This window comes from Macaca mulatta, chromosome 6 (assembly GCF_049350105.2).
Source record: "Macaca mulatta isolate MMU2019108-1 chromosome 6, T2T-MMU8v2.0, whole genome shotgun sequence".
NCBI classification, from domain to species: Eukaryota; Metazoa; Chordata; class Mammalia; order Primates; family Cercopithecidae; genus Macaca; species Macaca mulatta.
In genome coordinates, this window is record NC_133411.1 from 46,988,633 (window position 1) to 47,009,351 (window position 20,719).

Genomic DNA, 20,719 nt, shown 5'->3' on the forward strand with positions numbered 1-20,719 from the left:
TGTTTCCAAAGTATTTTAAATTAGTAAGAACACCTTTGACATTGAATCAGACTAAAATGAAAGACTGGTTTATTAGAAACTGATAGTAAAAAAGCATCTATTTTTAATTTTTTATTAGATAAGTATATTTAACATTTTCATCAGAGAGTAATTTCACCTAGTTATTTGTAACAATAAAATATTATTGGATGTCACTGTACCCTTTTCCAATGTCTATCATGTATCACCACACCTTTCTCGTTTGTATATAGGTGCACTATATACAAGACCAACTAAAGTGACTCGTTCAACTGAGATAATTACTAGGATAATTAAAGTAATACATGCTTATTATAAAACACTTTGGCAATTAAACCAGTCTTCAATTTTAAACCAGAAGCACATTACAAACTGTGTCTCCAACTTTCATAAATCAGTATTAGCAACTTTCACTCTAACAGCACATGAATGAGTCTAAAATAGCAGTAGCCATAATATATATGGTATCTGCATGCATAACGAAAGGAAAAACTAAGACATCTATTCGGAAACTGGATAAATGTAAGGCTAAATGTGCTTTGTCCTAAAATAGCCTGATTCATCTGCTGCTTCAGTTCTTCAGTTGGTATATTTTGGGGAGAAGTAATGCATAATAAGGGCCAGGCACACTGGCTCATGCTTGTAATCTAAGTGTTTTGGGAGGCTGAGGTGGGAGGACAGCTTGAGACCAGGAGTTCCAGACCAGCCAGGGCAATATAGCAAACCCTGTCTGTACAAAATAAAATTTTTTTAAATTAGCCAGGAGTGGTGGCATGCACCTGTAATACCAATTGTGTGGGAAGATCCTTTGAGCTTAGGAGTTCAAGGTTGCAGTGAGCTATAATGCCACCACTGCTCTTTAGCTTGGGCAAAAGAGCAAGACCGTATCTCTGAAAAAAGAGTAAGGTATAATAGTATTTATAATTCTTTCAATATTTGACAAGATAATAAGCACAATAAAGGGATAATAATTAAACTCTTTTTGAGATTTTTATATTTTAAATTTATAGAAACATTCATACTATAACTTACATTTCTATAAACTTTTTAGTTTCAAAGTGTATGTTCAACAATAACATCTCAGTTGAACCTTAGATTCTATGAAATTGAACAAAAAGTCACCATTATCCCCATACTGTCAATGAGGAAGTTGATTAATTTTTCCATGATTTCTAAATTCCCTTGGAAGATTTCCCAGACTTTGCCACTTGGAAGGGCATATAGTTTCAAACTTAGATATGAAAGTGGCCATATTTAGTGTGCTTTCCCTAGAACCTCTCTTCTACTCCCTAGTACACACTCATATACAATATTTTTCTCTCGGTTTTGTTGTTTACACCATAAATGCTTGTAATACTGGATTCAAAACATTGTTGTTTTATTGGTTTGTTTAATTACATGTTTTATTTTCTTACTGAATTGAAATTCCATTGAGGGAATAACTGAAATCATTTAGCAAGTATTTTAGAGTCCGATTATTTCCCCAACACTATGCTAGGAGCTGAAGATGCAGGAAAGCCATGATATCTGCCCTTTTGGAATCTAATACATAGTTGTAAAGGCACAGATTTAGAGAGATTACAAAAGTGATGAATGTTACAAAGCAGAAGCACAAGGAGTTATTCCAGATCCATTATAGATGGAACTAATTGTATCTGAGAGATTAGTTGATTCTACCTAAAGGAAGCAATGCTTAAAAAAAAATGAGATGGATAATCTGAAACTGTTGAAAGGAATGAAGTTCTAGAAAGCATGAACACATATTTTCATGAACATGAAACAAATGGATTTGAAATGTAGTAATGTAGTATTTGGCAAACTAAAGAGGTTCAACATAGTTAAAGAATAATGAAATAGAGTTTCTCAGGTTGAGAGAGTTTGGCCAGAAACAAATTTCAAAGGGCCTTGAATATTGCATTGTATGTTGAGAGTAATGAAACATTACAGAAATATTTTCAGCAGGTGGGTAATATTGTAATAGTTACTCTTCAAAACTACCACTTTTGAGTTCCTGAGAAGGCAAGCAAGGGTCAATTTTAAAATACAGTTATGAATTGAGAATAGAAATCCAAATGAGAGACAAGTTGGCTTGGACTAGGATGGTGATAAGGGGATCAAGTGAAGAAGTTACAGGATTCCAACTACACTCAGGAAGTAGTAGAATCAGTAGGACTTGCTTATTTCTTAGAAATTAAAAGAGAAGGAGAAGAATACTTTTTAGATTTCTGACTTGAGCAACAGGAAATAAGGGAAAAGGAGAAGATTTAAAGAAAAAATGAACCTACTGGGCTTGAGCAGCTCATGAGATATCTTTGTAGGATGTCACTGAGTCATGTGGACACTGAGGCAACTAGGTATATATAATTTAGAAACTTGAATATCTATCTGATTATTATCAACATATAGCCATGGAATTATATAAAAACTTGCAAAACAAGAAAACAGATTGGGACAAGGATCGGGCATTAAGAAAGTTGAATGTTTTAATCTTAAAGTGGGAAGCATGAACATTTCAAATCAGATCTTATATTCTGATATTTAACAGAGATTTCCATGTCAAAAGCACTGAGATGATACAGATCTGCCATGGGGCACTGACCAAAGAACATGCATAAAATTAAATCTTACCTCTAACATATGTATATATACACCATGCACACCCTGTTAAAACTTTTTTGTTGTCTTCGGGCCGGGCACAGAGGCTCACGCCTGCAATCCCAGCATTTTGGGAGAAGAAAGTATAGTTAGAAATCATTTTACATATATGAATATCCACAGTCATCTCTTTTATTTTTTTTTTCAAGAAATGAACTAGGCAAGCAAACAGATGATTCTAGGAGAGTGTAAATGAATAATTTCAAAGAAAACAGTTTGGCATTTTAGAAGATAGGACCTTAAAGTAACAACCAATAGAGGACACCTAGTGGTCTTTAGCAGAATCAATATTTGCTTGCAGAACATATCAGGCAATTCACACACATGCAATAATGTTGGTGGGTGGATCACCTGAAGTCAGGAGTTCAAGAGCAGCCTGGCCAACATGGTGAAACCCTGTCTTTACTAAAAATACAAAAATTAGCCAGGCATGTTGGCTGCACCTGTAATACCAGCTACTCAGGAGGCTGAGACAGGAGAATCACTTGAACCCAGGAGGCGGAGTTTGCATGAGCTGAGATGGAACCAACTACCGGCCAGCCTGGGTGACACAGCAGTTGCCTTGACTTAACATTTCATTTCCACATAGAACTCACTACATTGTATGTTAAAATTTCAGCATATCTGTTAAGCTATCACATTAAAAAGTACATAATACTGAAAACAATTATCTCACAATACTAATAATTGTTTAGAGAAGGAACTTAAAACTCTGTTTAATTGGAGAAGAAAGTATAGTTAGAAATCATTTTACATATATGAATATCCACAGTCATCTCTTTTTTTTTTTTTTTTTTTTTTTTTCAAGAAATGAACTAGCCAAGCAAACAGATGATTCTAGGAGAGTGTAAATGAATAATTTCAAAGAAAACAGTTGGGCATTTTAGAAGATAGAACCTTAAAGTAACAACCAATAGAGGACACCTAGTGGTCTTTAGCAGAATCAATATTTGCTTGCAGAACATATCAGGCAATTCACACACATGCAATAATGGTGTTAGTAGATGTGCTAATTTCAGAAAGATGTCATCATAAATATGATATTTATAAATATTACAAAAATACCCATTTAAATATTTCAGATAACTTCCATATGCTTCATTTCATTTGAACTTCACAACTGTTTGATTGTTTGTGGGCTATCAAAATCACATAAGTCACTTTATGTGATTTTTCCCTAGATTACATAGAAAATAATGTCGAAGTTGAAATATACACTAATTTCTGTTATAGAATCCATTCCATACGATCATAAAAATTGAAACTTCCAATATAATTGATATTTAAAATTGTAAAACACTGCGAATAGACTTCATAGAAGGCCTTGTCATATTTCATTAACTGATACAAACATTTTTCGACAGCAAGAGTACTTGGCAAAGATAAAACTTTTCTTAGCTATCTAAAAAAGTACTGTGTTTGACACTGACTGCATATAAAAAAATGCAAGGAAGTGATAAAACTCTCTTCTAACTAGTGTTGTTAGCTCTATCCACAGTGGCCTCCAATCTCCTTCATTCTGTAGCATGCTAAAATGTAAATCTCCTGCCTAAAATGCATCAATGGCACCTTTTGAGTAAGCCCATCATTAGCACAAATTTTGGTCTGCATCTCCAAACTCAATCTGGGAATCTGCATCTACTGCACTAGGCTGCTTGTATCTCGTATCTTCTGGAATGCACTCGTCTGCCTGGCCCACTTGTTCAGCCGGGTAATCTATAACCCAGATTCAAAATTCAGTTCAGTATGTTTGAAGGCCTCATCTTATGCAAAAGCAATTGTGTTGTTCACTCCCTTATTTATGCCACTACTTCCCACACCATCTGTGATTATTTGCTCACATCTGCTTTTCTTACAATATTGGCATCAGTCTTCTATCCTTATTTGCAGCATCTCCACATATAGATTACTCAGTAAATGCCTGGGAGTGAAGAACGGATACTCTCTTATTATTATTTAACGAATTTAGAACATGGGAGATTGCCAGTATTTAGTGGATAAGCATGCTCTGATTATTTATTGTGTTTATAACCCTGCACTAATATACAAAAAGATTCAAGGGCAAAATTTGACACTGATTCTTCCCTATGATGTCTATGTCTGACAGAAGGAAAGGAAAATATGTGTAATAAAGCATTAGTAACCAAATTATCATGAACAAATATATGTAGAGCCAGCAGAAATTTTCATTGTAAAGGTATTGACTGTCACAGTAGAGTGCATCAATGCAGAATACTTTCTGGAAATGAGTTGAAGTCTGATTTTTTTTTTTTTTTTTTTTTTTTTACGGAGTTTCGCTCTCGTCGCCCACACTGGAGTGCAATGGCACGATCGTAGCTCACTGCAACCTCCGCCTCCTGGGTTCAAGCTGTTCTCCTGCCTCAGCCTCCCGAGAAGATGGGATTACAGGCGCCCACCACCATGCCTGGTTAATTTATATATGTGTGTGTGTGTGTGTATACATATATTTTTTTTAGTAGAGACAGGGTTTCACCATGTTGGCCAGGCTGGCCTCAAACTCCTGACCTCAGGTGATCCACTGCATCTGGCCTTAAGTCTGATTTTTAAAGGAGTGATAGAAAAAAAAAAGGCTTTCCAAATCAGAGATGTAGCAGGAATAAAATTATAGAAGCAGAAAGAATCATTTCCTGCAAGCAGCACTGTAAAACTGAAACAAAAACAAACAGGAAAGAGTTGGGTGCAAATATGAAGTGACGATGGTAAGACCAGGGAAGAATGTGCTGGAGAGCTTTGGAGGCACAGCAAGGAAACACAGATTTGATGTGATAAGCAATATGGAGGTTCTCTAAGTTCTGGTACAGGGCAGGTTTGGGAAAATTCTGCTGTTTGCTTATGGCAAGTCTTAGAATCCTATGTGTTTTTTAAAATATAAAAGTAATTAGAATATGCATTGTATAATTATAGATAGGCAATTTATAGTAAGAGTTAGTTTCTACTCTACACCAATTTGAATGCTAAAATTAACCAAACACAGAAACTGTAATCTGCATTAGCTCCCTATGGAATACATTTCCTTATCACTGTTCTGTTGGTATACATAATTTGTATATAAAACTATCTCTAAGCCAGTATAAAAATCTAATATTGGTTTCAAGACAAGCATTGAAATGTTCAAGACACATTATTCATCTGAAATTGCTATAGATATGTAAGATCAAAACCATAGGCCTTCTTTCCTGTCCCAAAATGTATTTAATTAATTGTATTATGTCCCAGTTCTATACAAGGGAGATTGGGGAGATGGGAAATGATGAATAAAAAGTAAAATCTTATAGCTATATATTCCAAAGCCATAGTTATTATATAATGATGCATTTCCCACTTTCTAAAATTAAGAATAATTTATGCTTTATCTATGACGTTAAGTCTTACAAAGAGATAATCATTACAGAGTAGCATTTCTATTTGCAATTAATATTTCCTAAACCTCTAAAAAATTTCGAAGGTCATCTCCTGTTGATAAAATGACTGAGATCAGCAGCTGTAAAAGAACTCTTCACCTTTACACACTGAATAATCTCCTATTCGCTAAGCTCTTAATCTCTCTTTATCTCTTCAGTGGCTTGTGATTGTCACATATTCCATTTAATTTCCAGGGATTTCCTCACCGTATGTCTCTTTTAGGAGGATCACACTGAATTTGTTCCCCTTGTGATAGGTTATGAAATAGCAGTCTGGCTTGGATAACTGTCTTATTTATTATATTTAATAATAACAACAACGACAATGCTGATTCAAATAATAGTTTTTTAAACCCAAATGTAAAAATGGGAAAGATTCACCTCAGTTTTCTAGCTACTACATGAAAAGAAATTTCTGGCTTGATTTATCTAAATTGTCTCTGATTTTTACCTCACCTGGCAATATATACAAAGTTTCAGTGTAATGTCACAGAAAGCTATTTTTACATCCCAAATCTATTGATCTTATAACTGACTCATGAAAACAACTTCCCTCCTCACTTCTTAACACCATGTGTTTCATAAATTAGTTGCTCAAATCAGCTATTTCCTCCTGTATTAACCACTAATTCAGCTTTAGTAATGATAATAACATAAGCACAAAATTTTAAAGCTTCTGTATCTGATTCATAATATTTTTCTAATTTATTTGGCATCAGAGCTCCTTCTTGTTTTTCAGTTGAACTAATTCAGTCCAGAAAAAAAAAAAAATGTATTGTTGAAGATGGAAGCAGCTTCCTATAGAAGGCAGCAGCTTTCCTCAGGAATGATTCATTTAGAACAGTGGCAGCTTCCAGACTTCACACATTACTTCCCCAAATTTGCTGAATTTAGCATTAGCCAGCTTGGTACTAAAACACTCAGAACCAAAGACATGTGGGTGAACTCACATCTTCCTCTGCATTCTTATTGCAAAAGCTCAAAGAGCTACTTTTTCTGATTTATTTGTTGTATTTCTACTTGTAAACACATCCTGGTGGCATTTACAAAAATCAGGTAGAGAGATTTCCAGTTTTGGAATCATTCAAATTTCTTGGTGATTATGGTTAGAAACATGTAGGTGATGGAAAGATGAATTTGTATTACATTCTGGATTATGACTCTGTTTCTTCCCTGTTGAACAGGATTACTAACGGGCATTAAATACCCAAGATATATGATATTGTATTGGGGTATCATATAATCAAGAAAACATTCTTCACCTAAATGGGCTTATGGTTCATTTATTACCAAGCTCATTTATTTATAAGAAACATGTTGCCAAGTCACAACTCTAGCCTGAATGTGCTTGGTTACCAAATGTCTGTAAGTGCATATTAAATTGTATTTTACAATAATGATAGCAGTGAGCTGGTGTTCCTAAATTTTATCACGGCATCTTTAAAACACATCATGTTACACAGATCTAGGTGCCTGTGATTACTGCCAGAAGCCAAAGGACATTGGTGTTAAGGAGTATACTCTTCCATGACCACATAGCCTGCCATTTTATGTGATAGGATGCCATCTGTTTATCCTGCTACCATTCTCTAGTAACTGGGCTAAAACCACAAGATATTAAAAATAGTCACATTGCTACTGTATTTTTAATTGACTGGATATTTATATCAGTGACTTTCCTCTCACAGGATATTTGTTTTTTTTTTTTTTTTTTTTGAGACGGAGTCTCACGCTGTTGCCCAGGCTGGAGTGCAGTGGCGCGATCTCGGCTCACTGCAAGCTCCGCCTCCCGGGTTCCCGCCATTCTCCTGCCTCAGCCTCCTGAGTAGCTGGGACTACAGGCGCCCGCCACCGCGCCCGGCTAATTTTTTGTATTTTTAGTAGAGACGGGGTTTCACTGTGGTCTCGATCTCCTGACCTTGTGATCCGCCCGCCTCGGCCTCCCAAAGTGCTGGGATTACAGGCTTGAGCCACCGCGCCCGGCCAGGATATTTGTTAAAATATTTTTCTGTGGCCTTGTTTCAAGAGGTACTATTCAACTCTGTTGCATTGCATGGCCCACAGTCTTATTTAAGAAAAGTTCGGCCGGGCGCCGTGGCTCAAGCCTGTAATCCCAGCACTTTGGGAGGCCGAGACGGGCGGATCACGAGGTCAGGAGATCGAGACCATCCTGGCTAATACGGTGAAACCCCGTCTCTACTAAAAAATACAAAAAAAAAGAGCCGGGCAAAGTGGCGGGTGCCTGTAGTCCCAGCTACTCGGGAGGCTGAGGCAGGAGAATGGCGTGAACCCGAGAGAAGGAGCTTGCAGTGAGCTGAGATCCGGCCACTGCACTCCAGCCTGGGTGACAGAGCAAGACTCCGTCTCAAAAAAAAAAAAAAAAAGAAAAGTTCCCTATAATTTCTTAGACAGTCTATAAAATGGTAGAATATTAAGATATTTATAACTAAAGCAGTATATGTCATAGTAAGAACCGATATAGTTTTGCAGTTAAGAACACTGGCTCGTAAGTCTGATTGCCAAGTTTGGAATCCCAGCTCCACTTCTTACTAGTTCTATGAATCTGGACAAGTTACCTTATTGTATTTAATTGTTCTCATCTGTAAAATGATGACAATAATTATATTTACATCACTGTGTTGTTAGGAAGATTCAGTGAGCTAATATATGTAAAGAACCAAACATACTAGTTGACATGTAATAAGCCTTCAATAAATATTGCAATTACTAGCAAGAATCATCTTGGTTTGGTATTAATCTCAAATTAGCATTAAAAAGCTTTGAGAACTGAACATTTCTTCCATTTTAGATGGAATGTGCTATGTAGAGAAAAATTACAAGATGAATCTGATTTCTCAAATGTGCTTCATTTGATTTTAAATATATCCCATATCTATATTTTAAGAATGATCCATTTTTATGCCTTTTTATCAGTGCGTTATGCAGTGTTTTATTATTGCATGTCATTTCCTGAAATCCTGTGAACCAAAATGTCACTGCCAAGCACATACAAAAACACTGCTACCGCCTCACAGAAATCAAACAGAACTTCCATTTTATGACATATTTAAAAGCATAATTTATCTTAAAAATGCTAAAAAGTATTTCTGCAGGAGACAAAGCAATAATCTATAGCCAGTATATGACTTCATATGACTCTCATTAGTGTTGGTTTAGGTATTCTGTAAGTCTTTTGGACTCTTATGTTTATGCAGACAATAAAATTCAGGTTATAATTAATAGAAAAAGACTTAGGAAGAAAAGGAAGTCAAAATGGTTAATATGCATACTTTGAAGACAGGGATATAAACTCCTTTTCTTGATGATGGTTTAAGTCAGATCTTTGGAAATTCCAGTCGGCTGAGTCCTCTCAGGTCTCACCCACTGTCTAACAACAACATATGCCCTATTCAGCAAAATATGGGCCATGATTGGTCAGATTCACTCCATTTATTCACTATACTCTTTGTGTTTTCTATGTACTAACGTCCCTCTTGAATATGTTCTTTTTTAGTATTATGAAATGAACTAATAGGGAGAAATTATAATAAGTTACTATAGGCAAGGTATAACAATGAGCAAAATTAATACGCTAAAATCAAAGCCATTATATATATAACTTGGAAATAAAGAAACAATCTCTTTTACCCCAGCATGAATTCAATGAAACTTCAATATTAGAGGAGACAAAAACCACACTATCTCATAGAGCTAATGATGTGCCAGATTAGCAATCAGACCCTACACATCTTTATCAAAGACGGTACCAGGCCGGGCGCGGTGGCTCACGCCTGTAATCCCCGCACTTTGGGAGGAGGAGGTGGGCGGATCACGAGGTCAGGAGATCGAGACCATCCTGGCAAACATGGTGAAACCCCATCTCTACTAAAAATACAAAAAAAAAAAAAAAAAAAAAATTAGACAGGTGTGGTGGCGGGCGCCTGTAGTCCCAGCTTCTCTGGAGGCTGAGGCAGGAGAATGGTGTGAACCCGGGCGGTGGCGGAGCTTGCAGTGAGCCGAGATCCAGCCTGGGCAACAGAGCGAGACTTCGTCTCAAAAAAAAAAAAAGACGGTACTTGATGTATTTATATTAGGTTTTAAAAAAACCAAAATGGGAGAGGGGTTGTATTGATCAGGATAATAATTGTTGATTAAAGTGTATTTATTTTAAAATATAATAAATTGGCATAAAATGATCGCTATTTTTTTAGTTCATTCAAATCCATTATTTGATCATGTATTTTATGAATATAATATATCACTTATGCATGGAAAAGAGGAGTCAAATACATTTTTCTACTTGAATTTCATAAAACTCATTACGCATAGCACAGTAATTGTTCATTGTAAAACAGCCATAATTAACAATTTTCTGATATAGATTTTAAAAAAGAAAAAGATGCATCTTACCTCTTCCCACTGATGTATGTATCTAATTAACCTTGAAAGTCGTAATAAACGCAAGAGACTGAGAATTTTTGTAAACCTCACAATGCGAAGTGCCCTGGCTGTCTTGTAAACTTCTGAATCCATTCCTTTTTCTACAATAAGAAAGATATAATCCACTGGGATGGATGAGATGAAGTCAACCACAAACCAGCTTTTTAAATAATTCATCTTGATCACTTTGGGGTCCAGGATGATTTCAGAACTGTCTTCGTTGACAGTTCCAGTCCTAAAATTCATGATCAGGTCCAGTAGGAAAACTGTATCTGATGCCACATTGAAAATAATCCATGGTGTTGTTGTTTGCTCTGTAAAGAATGTGATTCCAACTGGTATGATGACTAGATTTCCAACCATCATTATAAGCATTATTAAATCCCAATAAAACCTACAACAAATAAAAAAATCAGATTTTAAGATGTAGAAAACAACGAGCCTATCCCCCCCATGAAAAATTATTGCTGACATATAGTGAGATCAACAAGTAAAAGAACAAAGAAATGGTTTTATTTAAAAAAAAAATTCCTTAAATGGCTATATGTTTAAATCTAAGTAAAATTAATATATTCTTAAACCAAGGCATTATGATTATGAAATTCTAAAAATTATGTGATATGAAGAATTATACAAATAAAATCAAGAACATATTTATTTAGTAAAAAGGCAAAAAAGCAACCTGCCTTATAATTAATACAAAATATAGACAGAAACTACACAGAAGTATAAGATTAGAAGATATGTAAGAAAGCCTTTGGGAAGGCTCTTTGAAGATGTTTTGAATTATTTTAGATGGTCAATTTACCAATCATAGATTAGAAAAAAAAAACAGAAATAAATAGGATACTCTAAAAATTTTAGTACTGCAAATTTATCTCAAGGAATACAGATTAGGTTTGCCATGGAATCTAGAATACCCTGGAGTTTTGCAGTACTCCAAATATTTTATGCTTTATTCTTCTTTTGCTTGAAATAAGAAAACTAATTTTGGTCTGATGCTAAGAACTGAACAGGTTCTACTCCATATTTGAAACTAGAATCTACATAAAATTTGCGTTTTTATTACTACTTTATTGAACAACTACTTTAAATATATTGTCACTACTTTTCCAAAAAACTTCTTTTTTTGTTTGTTTGTTTGTTTGTTTTTGAAACACAGTTTCACTCCTGTTGCCCAGGCTGGAGTGCAATGGCATGATCTCAGCTTACTCAAACCTCCACCTCCCGAGTTCAAGTGATTCTCCTTCTGCTTCAGCCTCCCGAGTAGCTGGCATTACAGGCATGCCACCATGCCCAGCTAAAAAAAAAATCTTTAACATTTCTAATTTAATTCTGAACATGCCTATGACTACTAGGTACCTTTTGAAATATTCTTTTGAGATAAGAATATTAAAATTGAGAGAAAAACCAGAAAATTTAAAATTTAAATTTTAATATTAAAATTAAAATTGAGAGAAATATTAAAATTGAGAGAGAACTTCATTCCTGGTTTATATAGCTCAACTAAATTCATCTGGCATAACTATAGTGTTATTTTTATAAGGGTTCTTTCAGTCTGTTGACACTCCTGTTAATCAAATATTTATAGTTGTTACAATGTATACTTGTAAAAATGAAAAAAAAAAAAGCTAACACAACTGTATAATCATGAAATGTCTCCAGAAACATAAGTTATTTTTTCCTAGTCATAGGTATGTTATTTGAGCAGTTTTGTGTAAACAATATAAACTTCCATGATAAAAAATGTCTGTTCACCAAGATACTTTTGTTTTACATGAATACTCCTACTTAGACTATTTGAGTTACATTTTGGTGAGGTATACATGTGTATACACCTTTCAAAGTTACTATCATCTGTAATTATGAATGACTCCTGAAATAAAAGTTGTAGTTGAAGAAAAAACTATAATAGGCCCTATCTCCCCTGTCTCCAGCCTCAGGATGTTGTAAAGGATAAGCGTTTGTCATTTTGAAGATTTCACCAATATTTCTGCCAAAACTTGCCTATAATTTTTGAAACAAGTATACAAATACCCATGTCAGTCATACAACATGCACTGGCAGTTTAAACGAAATGGTTTTGTATCGTCTTCTCACAATGGAAATGCAAAATGTACCATTCAACACAATAAGGACAGAGGAGAGATGCAGAGGAGGAGCAATCTTGTAACAGCTATTTCACAAAGAAATAGCATCACTAAACTCTAAAATGAAACTGTGTGTATCCTGAGGATTTTTCACTTCTGGGCACTCCTATCAAGTCCCTTCTGTAAGTTTCTCTCTCTGCCCTCCCCTTCAAGGCCGTTGTTCCCCTGGGTGTCACATATAGCCATTTTATCTTCTATTCTACACATTGTCCTTGAGAAATATTATACACCCATCCATGCCTTTAATAATTAATTTGTAACTGATGACCCCAAAAGCTTTATCGTCAATCCATTCCTATCTTCTAAGCCTCCTAATCCTCATAATCAGCAGCCTGTTAAATCTCTTTCCTGGCATATCTCACACTCATCTCAAACAGCATGCCTAAGCTCAAACTCATAATCTCCTCTCCCACATATATTCCTCACATATACCCTATCTCAGGGAATGGAACAACTCTATATGTGATTTGCAAGCCAGAAACCATGGAGCCATCCTAAATAACTCCTGGCCCTAAATCTACTCAAACCCATATCCAATCGATCACCAAGGCTGTTTAGTTCTCACACCTAAATGTATGTTGTATTCATCCATTTGCACTTTACAATTCCCACTGCAGCTGTCGTCATTCAGAAAGTCTTACCAGCTATTTTATTTAGAGACAAGTCAATTAAATTCTTTTATTTTACATTTTCTAATCTGTTCAATGAAGATTATGATAGAACCAAATATACAGGGTTTTACAGATTAAATGAAACGATATATGCTAATCCCAGAGCCTGGCATATAATTGTAACAAACAATGCCAGTGGCCTAGTCAGTACCCATTTACCCTTCCTCACTTACCATAAAAAATTCAATTTTGTGGGAAGCACCCAGCAATCTAATGAAAAATACTCATTTCTACAGACATCTTTGCATTTCTGTGATTAAGATAGAAGCCTTTTTTTTTTGAAGGAAAACTAATATCCTTCAGAACAATAGAGATGAAAAGAAAGCACCATTCATTCTTCATTACAGTAATAATGCTTACCACACTATAGCTTTTTGCTAGCAATACTTAATATAGTCTGAAGCCATTAGATATCTCAATACCAGTAGGTTAAACCCTATAATATCGTTTTAAAGTAACATTGACTCTATTTTGCAGACAAAACCACAGGTGCTTTTATATGCTTACATAATATTGTCTTTAGTTAGCATGGATTCATTCCTTAGGTAACAAAAAAATTACAATCATCACCTATTCTGGAAGTGCAATCAATATACCTTCTTTAAAACAAAAAATGGGTTCTTAAAAATTGACTTCATGAAAATCTCTTACCTAATTGCCCATGAGTCTTTCTTTCTAGCTCTTTACTCTCAAAATTTGTCTGAGATACCCAAGCTCCTTCTTTTCCTTAACTCTCAGTTTCTATGTATTGCACATTTTATTACCATATCATCTTTCCTATCTCTCACCTCCTTCCATTCCCATTATTATTTCTCAGGTCTGGGCAGAGCCACCTTTCACTTAAAATTCCTCATGAGTCTCCTGTCTATTCTTTCTAATCAAGTCTCACCACTCCCGAAGCAACTTACCTAACAATCAATTTGCTAGGTCAACAAACAGCAATGACTCTCTCAATTAAATGAAAACAACTTAGTCTGTTTGTCAAAGCACTCCGTGATATCACCTCCTCCTGCCTTTCCAGCCCCCTCTTTTAAAAATTGAGGACAAACATCCCATATCTCAGGCAAGAGGGCACTTGCTCATGCTTTGCCCTCATGCCTATCTGGGTACACATACAGGAGATATGATTACTTCCATCCCAGCTATCTTTCTACCTAACAGCATTCTACTTCTCCCTCAAATCCCATTCTGGCAATGAGTTTCTTAGATTTTTTGTGAGTTTTTTTATTATTATTATTTTGTTTTAGTAGACTTTATTTTCAGAATAGTTTTAGGTTCATGGAAAACTTGAGCTGAGTGTACAGAGATTTCTCATATAGCCCCTGCCCCTAGACATGTATAGTCCCTCCCAAATATCAACATCGCCCACCATAAAAAAATTGTTACAAATGATGAACTTACACTGATACCTTATTATCACCCAGAGCCCACAGTTTATGTTAGGATTCACTGTTGGTGTACATTCTATGGTTTGGGCAAATACATAGTGACATGTATACATATGAGTAGTTTCACTGCCCTAAAAATCACATGTGCTTTTTTTATTCATCCTTCTTTCCCCTCATTTGTTAGTTTTTTTTTTTTTTTACAACCTCCAGAGCAGCATATATTTTCAACATGCTTCCTAGTTTATTTTTTATTTGTATGTGTTTTTTCCATCATTACTGATTTAAGTTATTTAAAATTCAAAACTGTTTCTTCTCTTCTATTTATTTTCTGCTATAAGACAGATAGCATCTAAGACAGCAAATTAAGAATATTTATTAATTGGATTTTTAATGAAAACATACACTTTAATGTGGGATATTTAAAGAAAACCTTTTATAATAAGCCAAAGAGCCATTAACAAAGTAAACAATGATTTCTTAATTTGTCCTGCATATAGATCTGGATTTTACTTATTGAGGATTTTCATTTTTACAACAGAATACATTAAAATAAGTAAAATAGGAAACAGGTTAGAAATATGCTCTTAGGTTAGATATCTAAAAAAAAAAAAAGAGTTGTGTATTTGAGACAATTTTACATATCATATAATCTATCTACTTCTGTTCTGTTGGGGTCTGCGTGTTTCCTAAACAAAGGAATGAACACACAAGACAACACAAGACAAGACAAACATGGCGACCGCCCCGAATGGCGCACTCTCCTTTATTTTATACAGTCATTTGTGGAATGTTGCCAAGTCACAAGACACATTTGTTTTTCTGACCTTTCCCTGACTTTCTGGATTTTCAAGATGTTTACACATAAACAAGCCCCCAGGGTCTGCTGTTTGCAGCTGGCTCCTTTGTCCTCCCTGTTTGCAGGGAAGGAACGCCCTGCTTCATTTGCAAGAGCAGGACTTATCGGGAACACCCTGCTTCGTTTGCAAGAGCAGGACTTACCAGGAACGTCTGGTTTGTGAGCACGTAGTCCCCTACATGTTCATCCTGTCCCAGATATTTGTAAAAGAACTTGGATGGACTTTGAGGGCAGACCAGAGTTAAAATCCTAGCTTCACGAACTGGATGATTTGGAGCAAGATATTTAGTTGCCATAAACTTCCATTTTGTCTACTACCCTTAGAGTTACTCTGTGTGAGGACTACAAGAAATAGTGTATGCAAAGTGTAGCATATAGAACCTGTATGAAGAGAAGCCATGACCCAAAAATGGTAGCTTCAGAGCTCTATCTTACACTGGAATCTCTGTGGTATCCTGAATAAGGTGCCAGTTCTCCGCAAAGCCTGACATCAACAATGATACGACTCTTTACTTATTTCTCCTTCCTTATAATAAATCCCCATCAACTGAAGGGAGTGGAGAAAGAAACTGTTATGTAGAAACTTCCTTTCTCTGAAATACCAGCAAAGCAGAGAGGACACTCACTGGAAAACTAATGATAAGTACAGCAAAGTCATAATCTAGGTAACTATTTTACCTTTTTTACTGGAAATATACAAAACAAGCTAAATAAAATAATATATTATCACTAATAAGTATAATTATTAACTACTAATAAAATAATTTTCATAGGCCACTTATTTTTTATGTAGCGTGATACACTCCCTACAGATTTTTAGAAGAGAGAAAGTGGCATTGTAAAGATTAGTCCATGATATTAAATCAAGAAGAATTTCAAATTCAGTCATACATTTTTTTCTCTACCCACATGCAGCCCTCTAAGGCTTGTGATAAGGAGAACTCCTCCTTTTTCCTAACAAGAACTTCCCACTCTTCTTAAGGTTCCCCAGCCCCAGTTGCTTACGTTATCTGCTCTACTTGAAACAGCCTGATGTCAGACATTTCTAACCTAAAGCTTTAATGAGATTTAAATAATCACCATATTTTACTACTACTAAAGGTGCTTGTATTTACAATATTCTCTCTAAATATTGAATGAAAAATTTTTTTCTCCCTTCTCTGTGAAGAAATAAATATTTGTCATTAAGCAGAATCTAATAAAAAGATTTCCAGTTAATTTCCTGACATGGTACCAGATTTACAGACGCTCCTATTTATCTACAAAGTCAAAGTCAAATGATGTCATAAACCTGTCCCATCAACTCACACTTAAGATTCACTTCTAAAAGAAAGAAATAGAATTCCCAAAAGATAAACACTTTTGATAACTTCTCATGAAATATAGCACTTCTTTGGCTGATATACAGCCATAGTGTGCTGCTTCTGTGAACTGTCATGGGTTTGAAAATTAGTGGTACTCTGAGAGATTAATAAACATCATTAGCTGCAGTAAAACAGTTTGGACCATTGTATTTAGAAGAATGGCCTCTTGATATCAATTATTTTATAAATATGAAACATGAATTGAGCACATGTTTGTAACAACTTATCAATCTGCATAAATAAATAAATAAGCAATTAAATACCCAGCTGGATTTAATTTTTATAACAACAATAGTCCTCCAAATAATGTCCCAAATTTTATTTAAAACTGATTCAATGTTTAAAATCTAATAGCCTGATGATTGGGTACACATGTTTTGAAAACTAGCATAAAGTACCTTCTCTTAAATGCAAGGTCCTCTTCCCAGTCCTCTTAATACTAAGATTCACACTGGGATAGATATTTTGTAAAAGATAGGTATTTAGAAACTTTGCAAAAAAGTTTCATTGGCCAGGTCTGCTACTTGGTCTAATGCCTTGATGTCTCACAAGGACAGATTTATTATCCATGGAGGGAGGGAAGAAAATATATTTTAAAAATACAGACAACTCAAACATAGGCAATTTGGAATGGAAATATGCTCACTTTCTTAACATAGTAAACCCTTGCAAAATGATCCTATTTAAGGGAAAGTTCAGCCTAAGTTATGAATAAAAAAAGTTAGACTATATCTAAAGGCATTTAGATGCCTTCCAATAAACTAGCAATTTATCCAATGAGAACATGAGATGTGTGGGTGGTGCATTGTTTTAGTTACTCATGAAAATGGTTTATTAAATTAAGCTAATGAAATAGAAATTTAAAACCTATGAAAGTATTAAGTTGTGTACCAATCCAAGCAAAAGTAAACATGTTTTGTCTATTTCCCCCTTCTCCTGAAACTGTATTTTTTATTGTGTGTTAACCTTTTGTCAATATTAAAAATCTTATATTGCTTCACATACTCTTCTTTGTGGAATTTTACAACTATAGCTGCTCACCTCTCCTACTTGAAACTCTCTCAAATTTTTGATTTCTATGATTCTACATTATAATAATTCCTCACTCATATTTCTGTATTAGCATGAATTCATTTTTCTCAATTCTTATCTGACTCGTACACATTAACAATGTGGGCATTCTACATGACTCAATTCTACTTAACTTCTTCCTTCTATTCACTCCCTCCTTCATGTTCACCAACTTGCACATGTTTAACTAATATGTTAATGTAAATGGTTTTCAAATCGATCACTGGCTTTAACCTCTATGATGAAGTCAGGCATTGTATAGTTAGTGGCTTCCAAATTTCCCGATAGAACAGTCATCCCACTAGACTTAAATTTAGACTAATTAATCTTTTAGTCTCAAAATAATTCACCTGATATTTTTATTTCTGTTCATTATAATATAGCTTTTTTTCTTTCATCCATCCACTATGCATAAAACTTCAGAATTGTCCCTGACTCCTCTCTCTGCCCAGCTCTGGCATTTGATTACCTGCCCAGCTCTATATCTCCCCTAATACAAGTTTTCAAATTCAGCTTTTCATTTTGTTCCATTGTCATCATCCTGGATGGAGTTCTTATATCATTATGTTTTGTAATTTTCCTGTTTCTATCTGCCCTAGTAAATTGCCTCCTATTTATATCCACTAGAATTTCCTATTGCTTACAAAATGAAATGTAACCATTAAAATCCTCTTAAGTATGTCCCAATTCGGTATCTTGCATTTTTTCACATACAAAGTCCCAAGCTAAATTTAAAAGACCCTTTTTCAGAGTCATCATCTTTGCCATCCCCCACCCCAAAATGACAACTGGGATTTCCTTTTCCTAAACCCAAACTCAACCTCTACATTGCCTGATATTACTTCAACAGTCGAATAAATTCCAGTTCCTTCACAGAACTCCCTTTCAACTGATTTCCATCCCAGTTGGAGTTGATCTCCTCTTGTCCCAAATGCCTATCCTAATTTCTCTACGTGATTTTCAGCATCTGAGCACATCTACCACTGAACAATGAATACTCTGCCATAATATGATGTCAACAATAATTTGATAAAGACTGCTTAATAAATAGTCTCCAAAAATACTGCTTTAGCCCTTATTTCTAGCCAAATTAAATGCCAATCATCTTTAAATTGCCTAGCAAATGGTATACATACTGCTGATTTCCCAATGATCAAATTCCAAATTAGTATCTGTGTTAATGCGGGTTTATAAAAGCGTTACACAATTCCAGTTAAAAATAAATATGATCATTTGTTCTTCTGGATGATTTCAAAATTAATCAGGTATAAGCCTTTATTTCTCCTCAAATGGTAGAATTATGATGCATGTTTTTAAACTGTTTTAATCTTCTTGCTTTAGACAACAGGAACAAAGATATCATTCAACAGGACTTACATTGTATCACTCAAAATCATTTCAAATGAAGGCCACAAGTTTCACTTTGCAGAATCCAAACATCTGTTCCCCCCTAAATATAACCCATGAATTATATTTCTGTAAGTCTATATCTTTTATTAAAGGATACAGACCAGAGCAGAACTGCCTGGGTATTAAGAACATCTATCCTGCAGCATTCTGTCTTTATAATGTCATGTAGATTTTCCATTTAAAAAATCCTTAATTTAAATTATTTAGAAATAATGTATAAAATAGCTCCCGGTGTTTAAATTTAGACCTCTTCAAGAAGTTTAATCTAAAACTACTCCTTAATTTCTAAGTATTTTCATTTGATGAACAATTGAGTGGTTTTTAAATTTCATTTCCTGCTTCTAAGTCTTAACAATTTATTCCTCTAAGGAAAGCAAAAATACTGTCAGTGGTCATGTCATTCTCAACAAAAATGTATTCAAGTACCATTCACTCTTGTATACAATTCAGTAAACTGAGGTCTATGTTTTAGCTGTTTCTAAAGAAGGACAAAAATAATATTGACAGTTGGTTATCTTACTGATAAGACAGTCCCATGACATACATATTGAAGATATTTTATTTTGAATGTCTTCATTCAAAAGTCACACAGTCAACTGAATGACTGTGACACACAGCTTTATATTTGCTGATATACTTTCATCCAACCACTGTGAAATTATGAAAAGAAAATAGTGATTGAATTATTTTCTGTCTAATTACATGGCTAAGTTAAAGTTTATTCAAGTTTGGAGTTTTAATTTCCGATGGATTCTTCCCTCATTGCTATTGTAATCCTCCCACCACATTGCATATTTTCAAATCATCCAGTTTATTTTTCCTCTTGCTGATAATATAAGTCACCTCCCTGTGTTTCTTGTTACTCTACAGATGTCAAAGAATCTTTATCCTCTTTATTAATATGTAAGCTGCCAATGCCATACATATCATTGGGATTATTTTTCCAGTTTGCAGGTGTGATGGACAGTACAAAATCAAACACGTAATTGTGCCCTTCAGTCTTTAAAATGTCCATATTTTATGGAAGCTTTGGAATGTGTTAATGATCCTGATTTCTAGATAGAACAATTTATCTTACTGAATATTAAGGAGGCAGCATTAGGGAAATAAAGTATTAAATATTAAATAAGTGTCAACTAATAAATAAAATATTTATTAGCTAATAGACACTTTAAAGACATGGTCTTGTTTGATACTCGAAGAACCAAAGAGGTACGCAACCTTGTCTAAGTTTGAAAAGAGGAAAATCAAAACCATCTAATTAAGGATATTTC

General features: G+C 34.7%; 1 protein-coding gene across 1 annotated transcript in view; it reads right to left on the reverse strand.

The window, feature by feature from the left end:
- HCN1 (hyperpolarization activated cyclic nucleotide gated potassium channel 1) overlaps positions 1-20,719 on the reverse strand; it is a 434,655-nt gene that overhangs the window by 368,195 nt on the left and 45,741 nt on the right. The window contains exon 2 of the mRNA XM_015140004.3: positions 10,506-10,929. Coding sequence (XP_014995490.1) covers positions 10,506-10,929 — 424 coding nt within the window. The remainder of the gene's footprint in view (positions 1-10,505; positions 10,930-20,719) is intronic.